Source organism: Melospiza melodia, chromosome 9 (genome assembly GCF_035770615.1).
Source record: "Melospiza melodia melodia isolate bMelMel2 chromosome 9, bMelMel2.pri, whole genome shotgun sequence".
NCBI classification, from domain to species: Eukaryota; Metazoa; Chordata; class Aves; order Passeriformes; family Passerellidae; genus Melospiza; species Melospiza melodia.
Window position 1 is genome coordinate 2,926,780 of NC_086202.1, and position 21,407 is coordinate 2,948,186.

Here is a 21,407-nt window from a genome sequence, read left to right on the forward strand (position 1 = left end):
TGGAGCTGCAGCCACTCTCCTGTTTCAGTTACACTGTATTTTGAGCCTCTCATCCATCAGAATGGCCAAGAAATATTTCCTCTTAGCAGAGGAGATTTCTGCAATTCCAGTGCTGTGATGTTTTTTCTTTCTTCCCTCACCAGCTACAATTACTATCTTGCACTGAGTTTAAAACTCAGCTTCATTTGGTTGCTGCCTGCTGTTAATTTAGAGTCCCTTTTGCATTCTGTTTTTTATTGTTGTATCTCTTTCAGCTGATATGAATCACCATAGCTCAGTAGGAAATGATGAGGTTCTGCTGATCTGCCCTAATATTTATGAAATATTTCTTCCTGTGCATTATCTAATTGTGTTCAAAATATGCCCATGAAACCAAATATGGGCCTTCATCAGTTGAACTCCTAAAGAGTAAAGTTTTTATCAGATCAAGGTAAAGAAATTAACAGCTGCACTGATGATCATAATCCAAGGAAAACCTCCCCATAGCTCTTGATGGTGGAAAACCCCAATATTTTGAGCTGCAGAGCAAAGCTCTTCTCTTTTGGTGTGTTATGATAAGGAGAACGTGTCTCAGGAGGCCGTGGAAATTGCATAACACTGCACTTCCCAAAGTGCAGCTGGAATATTCATCCTGTCTGGAGTGTGACAAACTGGAGCACACCCAGGGAAATCCAGGACCAAGCACAGGACAGAATCAGGAGATATTTCATTAATCTAATACCAAGGCTGTGCCAAACATTATCATAAAAGCCTCTGCCTTCCCAAAAAGCTGTGGCAGGGGACGTGTGGTTTATTGCTAAAATTAAAGCCCTGCTTGCAGCTCACAATGTGAGTCCAACGAATATGGGTTTGTTAAGGAAACAGCAACATCCCATAAAAACTGGTCAGGAATTGGAGAAAAGCATTGTCCAGGTTTTGGCTGGGATAGAGTTAATTTTTTCTTAGTGTTCAAAGCACTCAAAGCAGTGGAAGGTTGCTCCAAAGCATTACTGACACCTGGAGAATACCTACCAAGAGTAACAAAAAAACCCAAACCAAAACAAGAACAAACCTACCTATTTCTCTGGTGCTTTTTGCTTTGATTTCCCTTATTTCTGCTTTCCTGTTGTGCCTTTTATTGTTTAGCTGGCTGAGCTGCTGGGCTGCCATCCCTGGGCTGGGTGAGTTTGCGTGCAGGAGGTGTCAGGCGGTTTTACTGCACCTCTCTGTGCTCTGCCCATTCCAGCACCTCAGCCCTGCTCTGCCTCCTCCTAACGAGGGAATATCGGGAATTTCTGCAGCATCTCCTTCCTACTCAGCCTCATAACAAAACAGGGAATTGGCAGAACTGAGGGGGAAAGGGGAGTGTGGCTGGACTGGGTTGATTGCACCATGATATCACTGTCTAAGCTCAGAGCAGCTCATTTTCTGCAAGCTACACATCAGCCATCAGTTAAAACAAAAACCAAAAACAAAACAAAACAAGCACCAAACAATAAAAAAATCAATCAAAACCCCTTCCATTATTTTGGACAAGGATCTAATTAAAACCAAACGTCTGGAGGGGAACAGCTCAGGATCCTATTACACATTTCCAAATTGTTGATTCCCTGCTATTTTGTTGGTGGCTCTGATTGTATCATCTGCCCCCTCACCTGCTGGAAGGTTTTTGTTCAATATTATTGAGATCTCCCTGACAACCTGGCACCTCCCTTCTCTTGTGCTTCCTCTGTAAGCTCTGTAGACCAGGCACAGAGGGGTAGAAATCCTCCTGGCCCTGGCTGAGCCACCAGCACAGCTCTGATAAAACCTGATAAAATCTCCTGCTTCTCTGCCTTGGAATAGTTGTAGGGGAACATCTCTCACCAAATAAAACAGTCTCGTTTCCCTGGGAGTATTGACCTGGCTGGAGTGAAAAACCATCCTTTATTTTAGGTGTCATATGTTTTATGTCTCTTTTTGGACATTTAAAGAGTAAAAATTCAGCCGTGTGTGAGGAAGCAAAGAGAATTTTTTTTGTGTTTGCCATGCACTGGATAATTACATGTTGATTACCTTGAGCCTAAGACAAGGAGAAATGGTTTTAAACCAAAAGAGAAAATATTTAGATGAGTTATTGGGAGGGAAATTGTTCCCTGTGAGGCTGGAGAGGGGCTGGGATGGAATTCCCAGAGCAGCTGTGGCTGCCCCTGGATCCCTGGCAGTGCCCAAGGCCAGGCTGGACACTGGGGCTGGGAGCACCTGGGACAGTGGGAGGTGTCCCTGCATGGCAGGGGTGGCACTGGGTGAGTTTTAAGGTCCTTTCCAACCCAAACCATTCTGTGATTCTTTTGTAGTGTCTCAAAGTTTTCTTTTGGAGAACTCTTCGGGATAGATTTCCTGCAGGGCTTTTGTCTCTCTGGCTCACTCTTGTTAAAAGCAATCCCACCTCACCTGATCCTTCCAACACCGAAACCTGGATGAACATGTCCTGGCCTGAGTGTACCTCAAATGAAAGAGAGATGATCTGAGAGGTTTGGTAATGACCAGGAGATAAAGCCAGAAAGCCTGACCCTGTCATGTAATTAACCCTTATTTTGAGATCCCACCTGTAAGATTTGCCAGGTTTTCCTCTTGGCTGTGCTGGCACCTGTCACTATAGGACATGAAAGAACATGAGCTCACACACTGCTGTTCTCAAGGTGAAGAAAAAAGGGAAGTTTATTTTCTGACTCCAACATTTACAGATTTCCAAAAGTGACAGTGGATCGAAGGGTGACAGTGCCACCTCTCCAATGACACTGGACAAACCAACAGTCCATCAAATTTCTCCTCCTCCATAAAGGAATGCAAAACAATGAGTTATTTACAGAAAGTGTGTGAGAAAGTTTGCTACAAGAATGTTAACATCAGAAGGCTTAGAAAATCTTAAAAAATCAGGGCGACAGGCACCCCCGTGTGTGTGCAGGTTCTGTGGGTTTGTGTTTCTGCAGCTTGCATGTGCTGCTCTGGGCCCAGCCTGGGCCAGGGCCCTGCCTTCCCCTCCTGTCAGCAGCAGCAGACAAATTTCAGGGGTAGGATCCCACAGCTTCAACTTTTCCATGCTGCAGTCTCGGCTCGAGCCTGTTGGCAGAGCTTCCACCCTGCTGAATTCCTTGGTGATGAGTGTTATTTCTTTGAGTGATGTGTGCAGGCAGGGGAACATTTCTACATCACTGCCCAAACTTCCTAAAACATACTTAAATAATTTACATAAAATCCAAATCTGCGTGTGAAATACCCTTATGAGTCAAGGGTTTATTCACTGTGAATCCATTCCCTGAGTGGGAGGAAACCTAAACTGTCTTGGATAAAATGGCCTCTATAAAATATAGATCCATTTCCTAATATTTATGTCAGATGCTTCTCATTATGGGTTTTTTCTTTTTCTTCTTTCTTATTTCAGTCTGGAATTGCCTCAGCAACCCCTTGCTAGCACTGCTTCATGTGGATGTTAACAGTAAATCAGGAGAGTTTCTTCTGTGTCTGTCTCATTAAATATTATCTCTCTGATTTGCTAGGGTGGGTTACAATAGGGACATTAAAAAGGCATGTATCTCTAATTGCTTTTTAATGCCACTGCTATTTATAGGTGGTCTGAGTTTCAAAGTAACATGGAAAGTCATGTAAAAACATTGAGCTCTTGGTGATAAGGGGGTGCCAAGGAAAATTGATCACATATGAAGTTAATTAATTCAAGTAGTGTTAGGGATCCTGGGATGAAGCAGATCCCTGTGTGCAGTGTGTGGTGGTTGTGCCAGTCAAATTCAGGGTTGTGCTAAATTCTGCAACCTCAGAAGCAACAAAACCCCATCAGTTTTATAGTTCTCTGTAAGCATTATTAACAAGAGTCATAGCAGCTCCAGGTATGACAGACATAGCCTGATCCATGAATAACAGAATAAAAAAAAGTGAATTCACTTCTGTGTGGAAATACAACCCTACATTTATCCAGCAATCCTAATTTTCACTTGTGCATGACACAGTTCCCACTGCAGAGCAAGCCCAGCTAGCTCAGAAATCTCCTGAAGGGTTTTACATCACTAAAAACTTTCAATACATCCCTTAAACCTGAGCTGGGGCAGGGAGACTCTCCAGAATCCTCTTGAACAATTTCCCAAAATACTTGTTTCTTCACACAGTTACACAAAATAAAGCAAAGGCTGCCAGGATTTCTCAGGTCAGCAGTAGTAGAATAAACTAGCTTCATTTAAGTGTGAATAAATCTGTGTGATGTAAGAGGATGGGGCACCAGGTGCATATATTTCATAGAGAAACAGATAAATATAAGTATTAAATAAAATTCTGAAGGGATTTTGTGTGTGTCCCACTTGCCCAAGTGCTTTAGAGAAGACTCATTTTCAGGGAGGGGTTACCCAAGAGTCTGTAGCTCTCTCTGAATTGGCAATCCATTTTAGGACTGTTTAATGTATGTGAAAATGCATATGGAACTCCAAAGTATATATATGAACATATTTGTGTGTGTGCACATCTAATTTCTGCAGGTTTGACTCACATCTGGGTGTGTGAATAGTTTGCCTATAATCCTGTGGAACTTCATTTTCTGGCAGATGAGTCTATATTAATTCCTGAAACCCTGAGCAACAACGGAATTACTTTGCAGTGTGAGGGGGGAAAACATTACAATAAAAATGAAGCATACTTTTAATTATCTGTAGTCATTTGGATGAAATCTATAATGAGCTTGATAAATGCTGATGCTCTAGGCATCAATTTTTCAAATGACAGTAGAACCAGAAATATCTGGGAAGGCATTGTTAGCTCAGACTGCACAATATTTTTGAGGTCTTGGTTAGTAGGAATAATTAAAATGACTTATGTAAGATAAGTGTCATATCTCTGTCAGCAACTAAATGTTAAATGTTATTATAAACTAATTACTTCCTGGAATTGAAAGGAAAATTATAATTTTGTGTCTTAACCACTAAAAGATGGTGTCTGATCCTTCTCTCGCTAAACCAGTGACTTCAGTGCAGCCTCGGAGTGGGTGAGGAGCGAGTTTGGGACCAAAAACCTCACTGCAGAGAGGAGTCAGAATAATCTGCTGGTGGCGTGAATCAGCTCCTAAATGAGCACAAGGTGAAGGAGCTGGGGCTGTGGGTTGAGGAGGAGGAGGAGGGATGCTGCAGGCTCAGCCCTCTGCTGTCCTTCCTCCCTTCCCACGTCCATCTGCTCGGTCGTGGCTCAGCTCCCCCAAGCCACAGGCACTGCCCTGGTGCTCCCCTGCAGTCATTTGCTGTTGGATTGATGGCTTTAATTTGCTCATCAAGGGCTCTGACACATGGCAGAGTCAAGGAATTAGATTCAGGGGAAGCGCAGAGCAGAGGGAGAGGTGAAAAAGCAAAGAAAGACGTTAAAAAACTAATCTAGCCTTCCTGATTTCACTGGTTATTCTCCCTGTGCTGCCTGGAAAACAGCAGCATGGAGCCTGACCTGGCAGCAGGGGTGGTGAGCAGTGTCACCTCTTGTGGAGGTCCCACTGATGCCACATCCTGTGGAGCTGGGCACTGACAGGTGCCAGCCTCACGCCCTGCTGTGGTACCCACAGCTTTCAGGCTTGTTAAGGAAAAGCCCCAGCGTGGTTGTGTTGCTTTTTTGTGGCTTTATGGTTTTGTGTTGCTTTGGTTTTTATGTACCAAAGAAAATGTTTCTCCTGTTGAGTAATAAACCTCAGCATGCAAGAGGTGATGAGAGAGGCTTGGGGGGAATGATTCAGGGAAAAGGAGAGATGATGGAGAAAGATTAAAGCAAAATGCAGGGAATGTAGGAACATAATTAATGGCTAAGAAAGAGAAAGGAAGGAGGAATATTTTAACCCCCATCCTTTCAGCTGCCTTCACTCTACAAACTCACTCATTGCTTGGTAGCTCAGGCCCATGGTTTTGTTTTGAATCACCTCATCCTAATTTTAAGTCCCATCTTGAAGCAGAATTAGTTGGAAATGAGCCATAATCTCCTGAGAGAATAGCCTGATGTTATTTGAAATATCCTGCAGGCTTTCCCAGGACACCCCAATGCCATATCCCAGCAGTTCCCCAGAGTTTGGGATGTGTTCCCCTGGCCAGGGGCTGAGGGTGGGGGCAAACCCTGCCTTTGAGGATGTGCTTGGTTAAAAAGTGGTTCAGGTGTCATCCAGTGACACCTGTGTGCAAGAATTGTGTGCAAGAAATGTGTGCAAGAAATGTGTGCAAGAAATGTGCTGCTGGCAGAGCCAGAGAGCAGCTGTGGGGTTTTGGATGCCAGTGGTGCTAACAGGGGGTGACAGGGGTCCCACACAGGTGAGAACAACCTCACACCCTAGAAAACCCCATGAGCACTCCCAGGCAGCTCCAAACAAACCCACCCAGGTTCCTGACACACTGGGGGTGTTCCTGGCTGGTTTTGTGTCCCACTGCACTTGGGTTTTGTGCTGGGCACTGAAATCAAAGCCTTCTCCAGGGGAGCAGCCTCCAGAGCTGCAGCCTGGTCGTGCTGCCAAATTAATTGATCTTCATGGAAGCCACTGCTTTAATTGGGGAGGAAGAGTGGCAGGAGACACTGAGAACGCCCTTGTGAGCTTGTGTTTAATCTCAGCTTCCAGCCTGCATTGATCCCTGGCTCACAGAGCATTCAGAGGCAGAGCAGGAGCAGGATTTTGGGGAGATGTAGAATGTTCCTCCTCTTCATGGGTTATATCCTTAGTACTGGCCACTCGGGGGGACAAAATATAGGACTAGGTGCACCTTTGGATTGACAAGCTGCCATTTATTTTAGGGCTGTTGCACCTATTGAGTTTTAAGGCAGATTTACAGGTTTGGGGTTTAAACACAGGTTTAAACACAGAGATCTCCTTGGGATTTAAACCCAGATTTAAACACAGAGATCTCCTTGGCATTTAAACCCAGATTTAAACACAGAGATCTCCTTGGGATTTAAACCCAGGTTTAAACACAGAGATCTCCTTGGGATTTAAACTCAGATTTAAACACAGAGATCTCCTTGGGATTTAAACCCAGATTTAAACACAGAGGTCTCCTTGGGATTTAAACTCAGATTTAAACACAGAGATCTCCTTGGGATTTAAACACAGATTTAAACACAGAGATCTTGGGATTTAAACCCAGATTTAAACACAGAGATCTCCTTGGGATTTAAACCCAGATTTAAACACAGATCTCCTTGGCATTTAAACCCAGATTTAAACACAGAGATCTCCTTGGGATTTAAACCCAGGTTTAAACACAGAGATCTCCTTGGGATTTAAACTCAGATTTAAAGAGATCTCCTTAAGATCTCTGCCCTCCTCACCCATTATTTTATGAGGTTAGTGAGAGGGATACTGAGGCACAGGGCAAATGAAGATATATCTCTAAAAGTCCATGATTCTGCAAGTGAAATATGAGCACAGCCTGCCTAGAGCAAATGGTTCATGCTGGTGGCAAGGAGGAAAATGTGGGTTTAGTTAAAAATACGATTTCATGTTTCGACAAATCGGCAGAAATGGCAATAAAACTTCTTTAAAATTAAAAATGCAAATGCAAGCCTAGAGGCACACACTCCAAAGCAAGAATAAAGTACAAAAAGGATGTAATTGTTGTTGGAGTCTAAGGATAAACTTAGGCTCAGTGACTTCATTACTTAGAAGCTTGGCTTCCTAAAAGTATTGCAGATGCTTGCAATAACCTTTTGTAATCCCTCAGCTCTCTTTGCATTTCATTCTATTTTAATAAGTTCAGATTTTTCATTGGACTTACTTAAATTTCTATGTTTATAAATTTGCCATGTTAAGAGCAGTTTTCTTGGATCTTTTAAGCAGAATTCCGTAGCAGTCTGAAAATGTTCAGCTGCAAGTACAGTCAGACAATTTGCCCACTGACATCTGTTCAGCAGCATAATTTTACTCAGCTACAAGTGACATATTTAATTAACTGAGACATTTCAAATAGAATTTGATAGCTTCCCAGCCCAGTATCTCCAAACTTACTACTGACTGAAAATATGCCATCCTAGGAGTGCTATAGGGCCTAGGAAGAATTAGTTTTATAAAAGGCAGTGCTGGGATTTTGGAAAATTATGCTTTAAAAACATAATGTCTGCCACTTGTTGTGGATTTTTTGGCTTTTTTTTAAGGTTGGGATTAAATGTGTGAGATGGTATTTTTTTGTTTGGATTCAGATGTTTATTAATTTTTATTTATATTAAATATTAAGTTTCTTACATTTATTATAAATATCTTATATATTACATTATACATATTATATTTATTATATAACTATATTTATTATTAAATCGAATAGTTATTATTACATCATAATATAAATAATATATTTATTGTTTATATTTATTTATGGTTGTATATTTATATATTTATATTATTTCTATTCATTTACATTAAATATTATATTTATTAGCTCACAAACTGTGAGCTCCATAGTAATCCACTCTAATAAGTTAAAAATTGAGTTGTATCTCCTTTTTTATAAGGCTTTTTAAGGATAAACTGTCTAATTAAGAAATAACACAAATTATTTTTGCTTTTAACCTAACAACTAACTACTTGTGTTCTGCAATTTTTTTATTTAACTACACAATACTTCCTAAATTCATGAAGAAGGTAAAGAAGGACTAGTCTCTGCTTTAAAACTTCTATCTTGTTTTATATATATAGTATTATATTTTAAAACTTTAATATCACATACTGTAAAACTACATTTTATAGTATGTGATATTACACATTTCTTTATATATATTATTTTAAAACTTTAAACTCTATGTTTTATAGTATGTGATATTACACATTTTTATTCAAACTACACACTCATAATCTTAGTTTTATTATTCAATTTTTGAAGTTATCTCTATGGCTTCAGGTTAAGTGTAGTGGTTTTGGGGGGTCAGTGTTAGTTAGTACAGAAAGTGTAAAATTCTCATCAAAAATCTACCCAGGGTTCCAACAGCCTGTGATGTTTGTGCCTCTGAGCTCCTGAAACACCTCAGGGATCCTGGGCAGCCTTTCAAGCCTTGGGTTTGTTCAGGGCCTCCTGAATCTGCAGCTCCAGCTCTGCACTGGGCAGGCAAGGTCAGGATGTCACAAAAAGCTCTTTGGTTATCTTGTACAAGTTTTAGTGGAAGCACAACACTGGGAATGTGCTTTCCATCAGCAGCCACAGCCCTGCCATGTGAGGAGCAGATCCATGGAGGGGCAGCCTTCCAGAAGCTTCCAGGGAGCTCCAGAGCAGTGTCAGTCTTCAGTCCAGCCCAGGCCAACCCAGAATGCTCACAGAGATGGGTCTGAGCTCAGCCTGCAGGGTGGCAGAGCAATTCCTGCTGATGACACTGCACCATTCCTGCTGATCCCTGCCACAGACACTGCACCATTCCTGCTGATCTGTGCCCAGACACTGCACCATTCCTGCTGATCCCTGCCCCAGACACTGCACCATTCCTGCTGATCCCTGCCCCAGACAGACACTGCACCATTCCTGCTGATCCCTGCCCCAGACACTACACCATTCCTGCTGATCTGTGCCCAGACACTGCACCATTCCTGCTGATCTGTGCCCAGACACTGCACCATTCCTGCTGATCCCTGCCTCAGACACTGCACCATTCCTGCTGATCCCTGCCCCAGACACTGCACCATTCCTGCTGATCTGTGCCACAGACACTGCACCATTCCTGCTGATCTGTGCCACAGACACTGCACCATTCCTGCTGATCCCTGCCTCAGACACTGCACCATTCCTGCTGATCTGTGCCCAGACAGACACTGCACCATTCCTGCTGATCCCTGCCACAGACACTGCACCATTCCTGCTGATCTGTGCCCCAGACACTGCACCATTCCTGCTGATCCGTGCCCAGACAGACACTGCACCATTCCTGCTGATCCCTGCCACAGACACTGCACCATTCCTGCTGATCCATGGCCCAGACACTGCACCATTCCTGCTGATCCCTGCCCCAGACACTGCACCATTCCTGCTGATCCGTGCCCAGACAGACACTGCACCATTCCTGCTGATCCGTGCCACAGACACTGCACCATTCCTGCTGATCCCTGCCTCAGACACTGCACCATTCCTGCTGATCCGTGCCACAGACACTGCACCATTCCTGCTGATCCCTGCCACAGACACTGCACCATTCCTGCTGATCTGTGCCCAGACACTGCACCATTCCTGCTGATCCGTGCCACAGACACTGCACCATTCCTGCTGATCTGTGCCACAGACACTGCACCATTCCTGCTGATCCCTGCCTCAGACACTGCACCATTCCTGCTGATCTGTGCCCAGACAGACACTGCACCATTCCTGCTGATCCCTGCCACAGACACTGCACCATTCCTGCTGATCTGTGCCCCAGACACTGCACCATTCCTGCTGATCTGTGCCCAGACAGACACTGCACCATTCCTGCTGATCCCTGCCACAGACACTGCACCATTCCTGCTGATCTGTGCCACAGACACTGCACCATTCCTGCTGATCTGTGCCACAGACACTGCACCATTCCTGCTGATCCCTGCCCCAGACACTGCACCATTCCTGCTGATCCCTGCCTCAGACACTGCACCATTCCTGCTGATCTGTGCCACAGACACTGCACCATTCCTGCTGATCCCTGCCCCAGACAGACACTGCACCATTCCTGCTGATCCCTGCCTCAGACACTGCACCATTCCTGCTGATCCCTGCCACAGACACTGCACCATTCCTGCTGATCAGTGCCCCAGACACTGCACCATTCCTGCTGATCCCTGCCCCAGACAGACACTGCACCATTCCTGCTGATCTGTGCCCAGACACTGCACCATTCCTGCTGATCCCTGCCTCAGACACTGCACCATTCCTGCTGATCTGTGCCCCAGACACTGCACCATTCCTGCTGATCTGTGCCACAGACACTGCACCATTCCTGCTGATCCCTGCCTCAGACACTGCACCATTCCTGCTGATCCCTGCCCCAGACACTGCACCATTCCTGCTGATCCATGGCCCAGACACTGCACCATTCCTGCTGATCCCTGCCCCAGACACTGCACCATTCCTGCTGATCCGTGCCCAGACAGACACTGCACCATTCCTGCTGATCCGTGCCACAGACACTGCACCATTCCTGCTGATCCCTGCCTCAGACACTGCACCATTCCTGCTGATCCGTGCCACAGACACTGCACCATTCCTGCTGATCCCTGCCACAGACACTGCACCATTCCTGCTGATCCGTGCCACAGACACTGCACCATTCCTGCTGATCTGTGCCACAGACACTGCACCATTCCTGCTGATCCCTGCCTCAGACACTGCACCATTCCTGCTGATCCCTGCCACAGACACTGCACCATTCCTGCTGATCCCTGCCACAGACACTGCACCATTCCTGCTGATCCCTGCCACAGACACTGCACCATTCCTGCTGATCCCTGCCACAGACACTGCACCATTCCTGCTGATCTGTGCCCAGACACTGCACCATTCCTGCTGATCCCTGCCCCAGACACTGCAGAGGAGCAGGAGTTCAGTGGTTATTTCACTTTTGGCACATTGCTGCAGGGTTTCACTGCAGCCACCTCCATTACCTGAAACTGGAACCACTCAATGCAGCTCGAGCAGTAAAGTCTCCCCAAAGCAGGCAGCCCACAGGCTTTGCCTAAATCTACAGAATTGTGTTTTCCCATCAAAAATCCATTAGCCAGTAAGCACCAGCACCTCTCTGTTGCTGACAGCAGTTTGTGGCTTGTGTTATTCTGGAGCCTTTCCTGAAATGTTTGCTTTTCATGGCACCCAGCCCAGCTGACCCAGTGACAGGATTTCTGTTCATCCAGCACACAGGGAAGCTCAGGGAGCTGATCTGAAATATTCCTCACAAGAACAGCTCCAGGAGAGGTGCTGTAAGCTCTGGGATATCAGAACTGCACAGTGAAAGGCAGTCAGGAGGTCTTTGAGGTTAACATGGGAATGCTGGGACTCCAGTTGTGAGTTTGGCTTTTGGGATGTGTGAGGTTGTTCAGCTCCATTCTGTGGTGGTGTTCACAGGGGTCTGAGAATGAGGGAAGAGATAAGGATCTGACTCCATGTTTCAGAAGGCTTGATTTATTATTTTATTATATATATTACATTAAAAGTATACTAAAAGAATAGAAGAAAGGATTTCATCAGAAGGCTGGCTAAGAAAAGAAAAAGAAGGAATGAATAACAAAAGCTTGTGCAGCTGACTGTGATTGGCCATTAATTAGAAACAACCCCATGAGACCAATCCCAGATGCACCTGTTGCATCCCACAGCAGCAGATAACCATTGCTTGCATTTTGTTCCTGAGGCCTCCCAGCTTCTCAGGAGAAAAAATCCTAAGGAAAGGATTTTTCAGAAAATATCATAGCTACACCATTCAAAGCCCATGGAAGAGCTGCCATTCCCTCTCCTGCTGAAGTTTTGCTGTGTGGAGACACAGTGAACCTGGCTGGTCTTCCTTTGATTCCCTCACACATTCCCTGTGTGCTGTTTCTTCCCTCAATGCCCATCTGAGTTGTAGTGTCACCTAAACCCATCCCATTAGGGACACCCTGAACATCTTGACCTGGTTTAAGCCATTTTAGGGAAATAACTTGTTGTTACCCATCTACTTTGCTGGAAAATTTTTATTTACCTTCTTCATGCTTTCCCCACACACTGGTTAGCAGTAGTCTCTTCATTAACATTTTGGAGTTAGAGTGATAAATAAATGCTGGAGTTTTGGCAGGTAAACGGTGACATAAATGTGACAGTGAGTGATGGAAGTGGGGTGTGCACTGAGGACCCAGAACAGCAGAGGAGGCCACCAACGAGATGGATTTAATTTCAATCTTTGCCCATTGGAATTTGAAGCTCATGGATTCTTTGCCCAGCAGCCAGGAAAGCAGAAATCTCTCAATCCCTGGTGATGGCCAGCCAGGGAGCTGTGTTCTGTTCCTCCCCAGCTGCTCAGGTTTGCTGGCTCACACTGTTTTCTGCATACTGCCACCACATGCAGTGACAAGTTATGAGCACTGGGTGCTTGGGGGCTTTAAAAGGAGGATTTATCCCTCTTGTCTCCTGTTCCCAGCAGGCCAGGGAGCAGCTAAGGATGGGAGTGCCTGTTCCCACGCTTGTTCCCGTCCAGGGATCACCCAGAGCACGGATCTCACTGCAGCATGTGTTTGTCAGAACTGGTTCTCACTGTGCCAGCCACTGTTCACCCATTCCAGGGGATATATTTTAACATGGACTCCAGTAGGCACAGCATTACATGGATTTCTGCATCAAAAGGACTGGGTGCAAGCACAAAGACATATTTTGCAAATCAAGTGTATGATCTACTCAAATTGTCTATCTCCAGGCCATGTGAAATAGGCTGCAGGCTACAACCATAGAGTTACTATTGAAACCTGGGATGCTTGGTTGATTTCCCAGCTATTACAGTTTTATTTTACTCCCTTCTTTGCCTCTGAATTGTTGTGCTAATTAAGCTCACGAATTTCAATCTCTCAGGTTCTTCAATTATGACATTGCAGCCCCTCTGTGGCAGCACACTGGAGTGTGGCAGATAGGATATTATGAAGTGGAGACATTCAATGGGAAAATGTCCAAAAGCAGTTCAAATCACTTAAGATAATTAAACAAGGGAAAGAATGTGGTGTGTTTAGAGAATATGAGATGGTTTTGTGAATAGAATGGTGTTAGGTACCCGTGCATGGGAAACTCATTACCCATGCTGAACTCATTTTTTACATTGTAATGAGAGAGAAGAAATGAAAAACACCTCTGTGAACATCACCTTTGTGAGTGCTTGCACTGAGACCACCCCAGCAGAGGCAGCAGGTTCAACAGGCTTGTTTATTCCTCTGGATGTACCTGGGAAAAAATGCAGCAATTGAAGAAATAACAAATAATTTCAGTGGAAAGGTCAAAATGACCTCAATTGAGATACTTCAGAATTAATGGAGTAGGCTGGTGTCAGCAGGCAGAATAAATGACATTTTGTAACTGCCTGTTCACCATCCTGCTTCAGGCTCTTCACCTCCCCCAGATGTAGCAAAGGTTTCAAATGCATTGCCAGAGGGGTTTTAATAAGAGTTTGTGTAACAGAGTGAGGCAGTGCTCGAGTGGGGAGAAAACAGGCACTTGATCATTGGGAAAAATTTCTGAATAAGGGTCAGGGTGTGTGTGACAGCATCCCTGAGGGGAAGGGAGGAGCACAGCCACACCTGAGCCAGCCCTGCACCACCTCTGTGGCACTGATGCCATCCTTTACAGAGCCACAGGGATATTCAATGTTCTCCCAAAACAGCAGTTCCTGCAGCAGTGACTGCACAGAGCTGTGAATCAAAGGCAGGGGGGAGCAGGAGATCAGCCTGCAGAGCACACAGAGAGTTCTGTTCCTCTCCAGAGGTCAACAGGGCACTGCACCTTCTCTCCACTGCTGAGAAACCAGGTAACCAAAGGGGGGCATCCCTGTGATGCTGCACCCCAGGGTCTGCTCCTGCTGAGATGATTGCTGCTGGGATTTTTCCTGAGTAGCACTGACATGAAGAATGCACAGCTCTTGTCCTTTTTTATAGCCTGGTACTCTGTACTTGGTGCCTGGATGGCTGAAGGACAATTGGATAATAATCTGCACTTTTTGTGCAGCAATAATAATAATAATAATAATAATAATAATCTGCATTTAGATCACTGTGTAAATGACAGATGTACCAAGAAGGAGAGCAGTTGTCTCAGCTGGTGAAAGAAGTGGGCTAGGAAGAGCTAGAAAAGACTGGATTTTGGGATTTTCCCTGAGTAGCACTGACATGAAGAATGCACAGCTCTTGTCCATTTTTACAGCTTGATACTCTGTACTTGGTGCTTGGATGGCTGAAGGACAATTGGGTAATAATCTGCACTTTTCCTGCATTAATAATAATAATAATCTGCATTTAGATCACTGTGTAAATGACAGATGTACCAAGAAGGAGAGCATTTGTCTCAGCTGGTGAGAGAAGTAGGCTAGCAAGAGCTAGAAAAGGCTGGATTTTGGGAAATGCATCATGACAGTGACATCTGTTGGACTGCAAAGTGGCCTCCCCTGGAAGGTGGTGGGATCAGAACTGCTCCTGACATTTGCAGCCCAGTGGGGCAGGGCCTGGTTTGATCCATGGCACACTTGGCTCCCAGGAGGCCCTTGCTATGATCCACTGGATTTTTTCCATCTCTGGCTCCTGTGACTGTCTGTCTGACTCTCCCTGGGTGATGAAATATCATTATAACCTTTTGAAATAATATATTGGTGCCTGGAGAGCAGAGACTGATTTTCCCATTTGCAAGTGAGAGGCAGTGTGTTAAATTACCACTCCTGTCATTAAATGGATTGAGGGAGAAAAATCTGATGTGCTTGAACCAGGACATTTTTCCCCTCCCCAAACAAACCACCTCAGATTTCACCTTGTGGGGGGCCAGGAAGGTGAGGATTAGAAGTTTAAATAAAATTCATCATATTCTCTGAGGCTTAGGTTCCTTGCTTGACGCCTGAAAATGTTTCAGCAGGTCTGACGTGGAAGCTTTCTGCCGATTTACAGAGAATGAGGGAGCCTGTGCTGTGTCTGTCAATTTATCTTTCTGGGCCATGGAAGCTTCTGCTTGTTCATTTGGCTCTGGGAAATCTGATGCTGAACAGCCTGGTGTAGTGGAAGGTGTCTGTGCCCATGGCAGGGGGTGGAACTGGATGGGCTTTGCATTCCCTTCCTTCCCAAACCACCCTGTGATTCTGTGAAATGTGAAAAAAATCACTGTGCTGATAAACACAGCGACCAAGTGTGTAAGTGATTGTGCTCAGGAATTGTATCTCTGGATCATCAATAAGAAAGTTGTAATGTTGTTCCTGCTGATTTTTAAAAATCACACCAAGCAGCTGATGCAGTTCTTCATAGCATTTGTTTCTGTCTTTCATGCAGGGCAAAGTATTGATAATCATCTGGTACTGCTGAGCATTGTAGCTGGCAACATTTGAAACTCCAGACATGGTGATGAATTGCTCTATGATATATTAATGTTATTTTGATCCCTGCTCTTTCTGAATTACATTGATCCAATTAGGTTAAGTAGCTTGCCATCTAAATTAATTTACTTTCCTCTATTAATCTCCTTTACTCTGGGTCAAAACCAGAAATGTAAATCAATCCATTGTATTGCATATCTTGGGGGGGTGGGAGGGTAATTAAATTACCTGATAGATACATATGCTGGATTGATTGTTTGCTGTGTTGAACATTATTGCCATGATTGGAAAGTGAGGTGGTGCACACCCAGTAGTGGAATTTGAGTGCTTGTTACACTTAATTTTCATAACCTGTCAGGAAAAGCCTTGGTGTCCCTGGGTACCAACCCAGTGTGGTGGTGTTCACAGGGGTCCCAGCATGAGGGAAGAGATGAGAATCTTGACTCCATGTTTCAGAAGGCTGATTTATTATTTTATGATATATATTATATTAAAAGAAAATTGTATGCTAAAACTATACTAAAAGAATAGAAGAAAGGGTTTCATCAGAAGGATTGAAAGGAATACAAAGGAAAGGAATGATAACAAAACCTTGTGACTGACCAGAGAGTCTGAGCCAGCTGACTGTGATTGGCCATTAATTAAAAACAACCACATGAGACCAATCACAGATGCACCTGTTGCATTCCACAGCAGCAGATAATTATTGTTTTTCTTCTCCTCTGAGGCCTCTCAGCTTCCCAGGAGAAAAAATCCTAGCAAAAGGATTTTTCATAAAACATGTCTGTGACAGCCCTCCACAGCCAGCCACACAGCTTTTAGGATATTGGACATTTTGCAGGTGGGGATAAAGGCTCCTTCCTCTGCCAGGAGCTGCTGGACTCCCTGGCAGCATCTCAGAGGGGCTCACCCTGTGGCTGTGGGAAGCCTGCCCTGCTCAGCGTCAGGCTGGCACAGCAGGGCAGATGTCCCAGCACTGATGTCTGAGGTACCAGTGGAAAGAGGGTTGGTGCAGAGCCCTGCAAAGCTCTCTTCTTTTCCCAGTGCCATGTGAAATTTCTGTGGTTTGACATCATGGAATCACAGAGTGGTTTGGGTTGGGAGGGACCTAAAATCTCATTTAGTTCCACCCCTGCCATGGCAGGGACACCTCCCACTGTCCCAGGTGCTCCAGCCTGGCCTTGGGCACTGCCAGGGATCCAGGGGCAGCCACAGCTCTGTGTCCCACACTGGGACATTCCTTTGCTTCCCTGAGGTCAGTCCCACAGTGGGATCCCATCATCTTGGTGCTCTCACCAGTCCTTTACATTTCACACTGGGAATTCTTCGTTGACATCAGGAATTTGTTTACCTGCTACATTTCCTCACTTTATTGGGAAGAACTTTCCATGGAAGACTCAAACAAAAATAAAGCTCTGATGTGAGGGAATGAGATCCAATCCAGTTGCTGGAAACTGAGTGTTGGCACAGTTAAAACAGATACTAAGTGCAGTGGGTTTAGGTTGGGTTTAGTTAAAATCCTGCCAGGTTTGTGATAGCTCCATCTTCATGGGAGATCAAGGCAAGGGCTCTTTACAGTGGGAAAATGGATCTGGTTCCTTCCCTGTCATTGTAGCAGAAGATGAATTTGTGTCAGATGACCCCTGTAATGGGGCAGGGCAGGCTGGTGATCACAAATCCCTTCTGGTGTTCAAACCTACGGATCTATGAAGTATTTTCTAAATCTGTGCCTCAGAGCAGAATGAACAGCAGCGGAAAGGTCACCTTTATCATCATGGCTGTCAAACACCTTGCAAACAGCGGAGCACAAAGCAAGTTGCTCAATCACTTTGCCCTTCTGCTACATCTGTTACCTGTACCTGTACTTTTGTCCCATCAAATGAAACTCACTCCCCTGTCCTGGATGGAATCCCATTTCCAAAAGCTGCACAGTGAATCTCTGTTGGCTTCAGCAATAGGATCTTGCCTTTACAAAGGCAATTAATGCCTGCCAAGTGCACAAGTGAGCAGTGTTAGATAAATAATGATAATTATGAAAGCAGCTGCTCTTTGTCATGGTGAGACGGTAGGAAACAGAGAGGGACTTTTTGCAAGAGAGTGTGGTGACAGGACAAGGGGAGTGGCTCCAAACTGACACTGGGTGGGTTTGGATGGGATTTTGGGAATTAGGAATTGTTCCCTGGGAAGGTGGGCAGGGCCTGGGTGCCCAGAGCAGCTGGGGCTGCCCCTGGATGGAGCATCCAAGGGATATTGGATGGAGCTCTGAGCACCCTGGGATGGTGGAAGGTGTCCCTGCCTATAGCAGGGGTGGCACTGGAATATCTCAAAGGTCTCTTTCAACCGAAACCATTCCATGAGTGTTGGGCACAGCCCCCTCTGCTCCTGGCAGGGTTTGTGGGGGCTACAGGCACAAGAGGTGGGATCACCACTGCAGTCAGTGTCTTCTGAGGCCCCATGGTGTCCCTGTGGAGCTGCCTGGTGGGATTTCGTATTGTGCATCTAAATCCACACGAGATGTTTGGTTGGGCACCCAGATCCTGCTGTGGGTGTGGTGCTTGCCTGAGATCCATTCCTACAAACCCACCAAATGCTGCAGTGTTTTAACATCTCATATCTATTAATATGGTAATATTTCCCACGAGCTGAAGAATTTAAAAGTTAAATGTGAGAATCTCTGCTTGAGTGCTCACTAGAATTTTTTTGCCTTGCCACCTCCTTATTTTCTTTTTTTCCTTTTCTTTTTTGTTTTTGGTCTTGTTTCATTCTTTTTTTTTTCCTACCTCAAGATAGAGGCTGGGTTTCCTTTTTCTTTTAAAGCTGGGTTTTCTCCACAGTAAGTGTTTGTAGAGCTCCTAGCACAACCAGATCCTGATGGAGCCACTGGATATTAATGTGCTGCAAATTAATCAGTAATGAAAATTAAATGTGTGTTTATGCTCCATTTATAATGTTTATGCAAACACAAGAAATACGTTCCCCAACTGTGTAATGGCTCCCACCACAATATTTGCAAGGATGCAGCATTTACCAGCTTTTAAATAAAATTAAGGGCCTGCTTTGTTCAAATGGACAACCCAAGGGAGAAACACCTCTAAGAAGTGGGACAGAATGAACATTGTGAAACACAGAGCCAGGGATTTTTGATATTCTACATTCTCCAGTTTTCTGAAGGTGATGGTGGCATTTATCTCCTGGCTCCTTCTGTATTGTGCTTTTGCAGCTCACCAGAAATTTTGTCAAAACTCAAGGGTGTTTGTGATGAGGAGCACAACTCAAGACCTGCACTAGGAGTAAATGTGAATGACTGTTCCTCCTCCAGGCTCTGTCAGAAATGCTCTTTAGATAAGGAGTTGAAACAGATCAATGGCAGCACTTGTTTTTGTTTTAAAGAGGCAGATGCCTGAGTTGAGTTCTCTACAAAAAGAGAAGTTTCTGTGGTTGTCACACATGTGCCCCTGCCTGGGGATTCCTAGAAAATGACAATTTCAAGTCCAAATTTTTTATCTCCTTGCCAAAGGCAGGAGGGGAAGTGTGGAGGGAATGGGAACAAACTGCCTCGTCCCAGACATGATCCTGCAGAGTCTCCTGTGAAGTCATTGAATTTCCATTTGTGAATATCCTTTCAGATGAGCAGGGTAAATCCAGTGCTGTAAGTTCTGTGGTGTTCATGCCGTGTTTTCCCTGGAGTGTCAATAGGAGGAGTTTGTTTCACTCACCAAGTGTTGAATTAGTCTTTGGGTGGTCACTTGCTGATGAATACACCAGATTAGATGGAAAAATAAGGAGCACAGGGAAAACATTTTCCTTTTCAACAAACCACCATTACTTAACAATACCCTAAACCCCAGATCTCCCTAGATTTAACCTAAAATGTGTTGAAAATCACATGGAAGATTCATCACTGAAATGTGCTGGCACAAAGTCCTCATTTGGAAGAGAAAACAGTCTGGAAACTTGTAGTCTATTCACAATTACCACAGGAAATGTTCGTGTCCTGCAGCTTCAATATTTGGAGTTCCATTTTCCCTTATTCCCCGTAGCCGTTGAATCCTTAATGCCGGGCTTTGATCCTTATCTCAAACAGAACCACTGAAGGATAAATTCAAGGTGAGGTGGCCTCAATGTTCCTTGTGCTGTGTTTTTTCCAGGGGCCTGCTGGCCAGAGGCTTCACAGAGACCCATTACCTGCAGGATGGCACTGACGTGGTTCTCACACGCAACCGCACGGTAAGGCTGGGCTGTCCTGGGTAATTCTTCCCTAAAATCCAAAATATCCTCTGCCAGGATCCGAGCCCTGGGATGAAACAGCTCAACATGAAGCTTTTTTTGGTTTTTTTTTTTTTCACTGTTGCCTTCAGTGTCTTTGTGCCTGCTCTGATCCTACACATGAATTTTTAGAGGCAGCCTTGAAAGGCAAGCTCTGGGGTTTGAACCACGTGGCTTTTAACATTTGTGAAGTTTTTTTCAGCTTCTTGGAAATAGACCCATTAAAATGTGATAATTATGACAGATCAGTTATGGAGAAAAGGCCTGGCTCTGTTTGGGGAAAAAAAACCCTAAATATGTGATTTCCAGAGGGCAAAAGTTCATGTCAGAGGTTGGAAGGCTTGGGTGTCTTTCCTCACTGGGGAGGCCATGGGGAGGGTGTTGGTTGGGGTTTTTTTTAAATCCAGGCCATAAATGTGTTGTGGATGTACTTTATAGTTGTATTTGTGTGTGTGTATGTGTATATTTGTATGCATGTATAAATATGGATCTATACAAAATATGGCTTGTTAAAAGAAGCAGTTAAAAGTGCTTTTTACAAATAAAAAGGCAGGAATGCATTTTGTCCTCTGACAGCATGAATGCCTTAATTAGAAATAATGCAGCAAGCCATTTTAATTACGAAGCTTACCTTTTATCTGCCTAAGTTCCATAAAGTATTTGCTCTGTTATGGTATTTACTCACTGCCACTGTCAGCAGAGACACCATGCTTTGTGTTCCCATCCAGAACAGGCTTTGCTGGGATCAGGGGAAGGAATTATTTCTCTGCATAACATCTTACTTCTGAAGCATCATCTTCATTATAGCTGCAGACACCCCAAGTAAAGCAATCGTTTCAAAAGCTTTCAGGGCTTTCATTTTGCTGGGTGCTCATATCTCCTTCCAAATCAGCTCAGGGGAAAATAGTCATTTGTTTTGGGAGCAGGAAGGCTGCAGAGACTCCTGAAGGAAGTAAAAGGAAATAAATGTAACACATGAGTCTTTCAGAGATTTACCTGAGTTAACAGGAGTATGTGTACAGCTAATGACAGGTTTTCCTTGCTAAAATACGATATCTGTTAGCAAAATGGCAAAGTAAGTCATGATTAGTAATGACAGTGCATTTTGCTGCCTAAAAAAGAGAGCTCAGTGCATTCATTTTTCATTA

General features: G+C 44.5%; 1 protein-coding gene across 1 annotated transcript in view; it reads left to right on the forward strand.

The window, feature by feature from the left end:
* ADAM12 (ADAM metallopeptidase domain 12) overlaps positions 1-21,407 on the forward strand; it is a 187,604-nt gene that overhangs the window by 87,963 nt on the left and 78,234 nt on the right. The window contains exon 4 of the mRNA XM_063162878.1: positions 20,142-20,220. Coding sequence (XP_063018948.1) covers positions 20,142-20,220 — 79 coding nt within the window. The remainder of the gene's footprint in view (positions 1-20,141; positions 20,221-21,407) is intronic.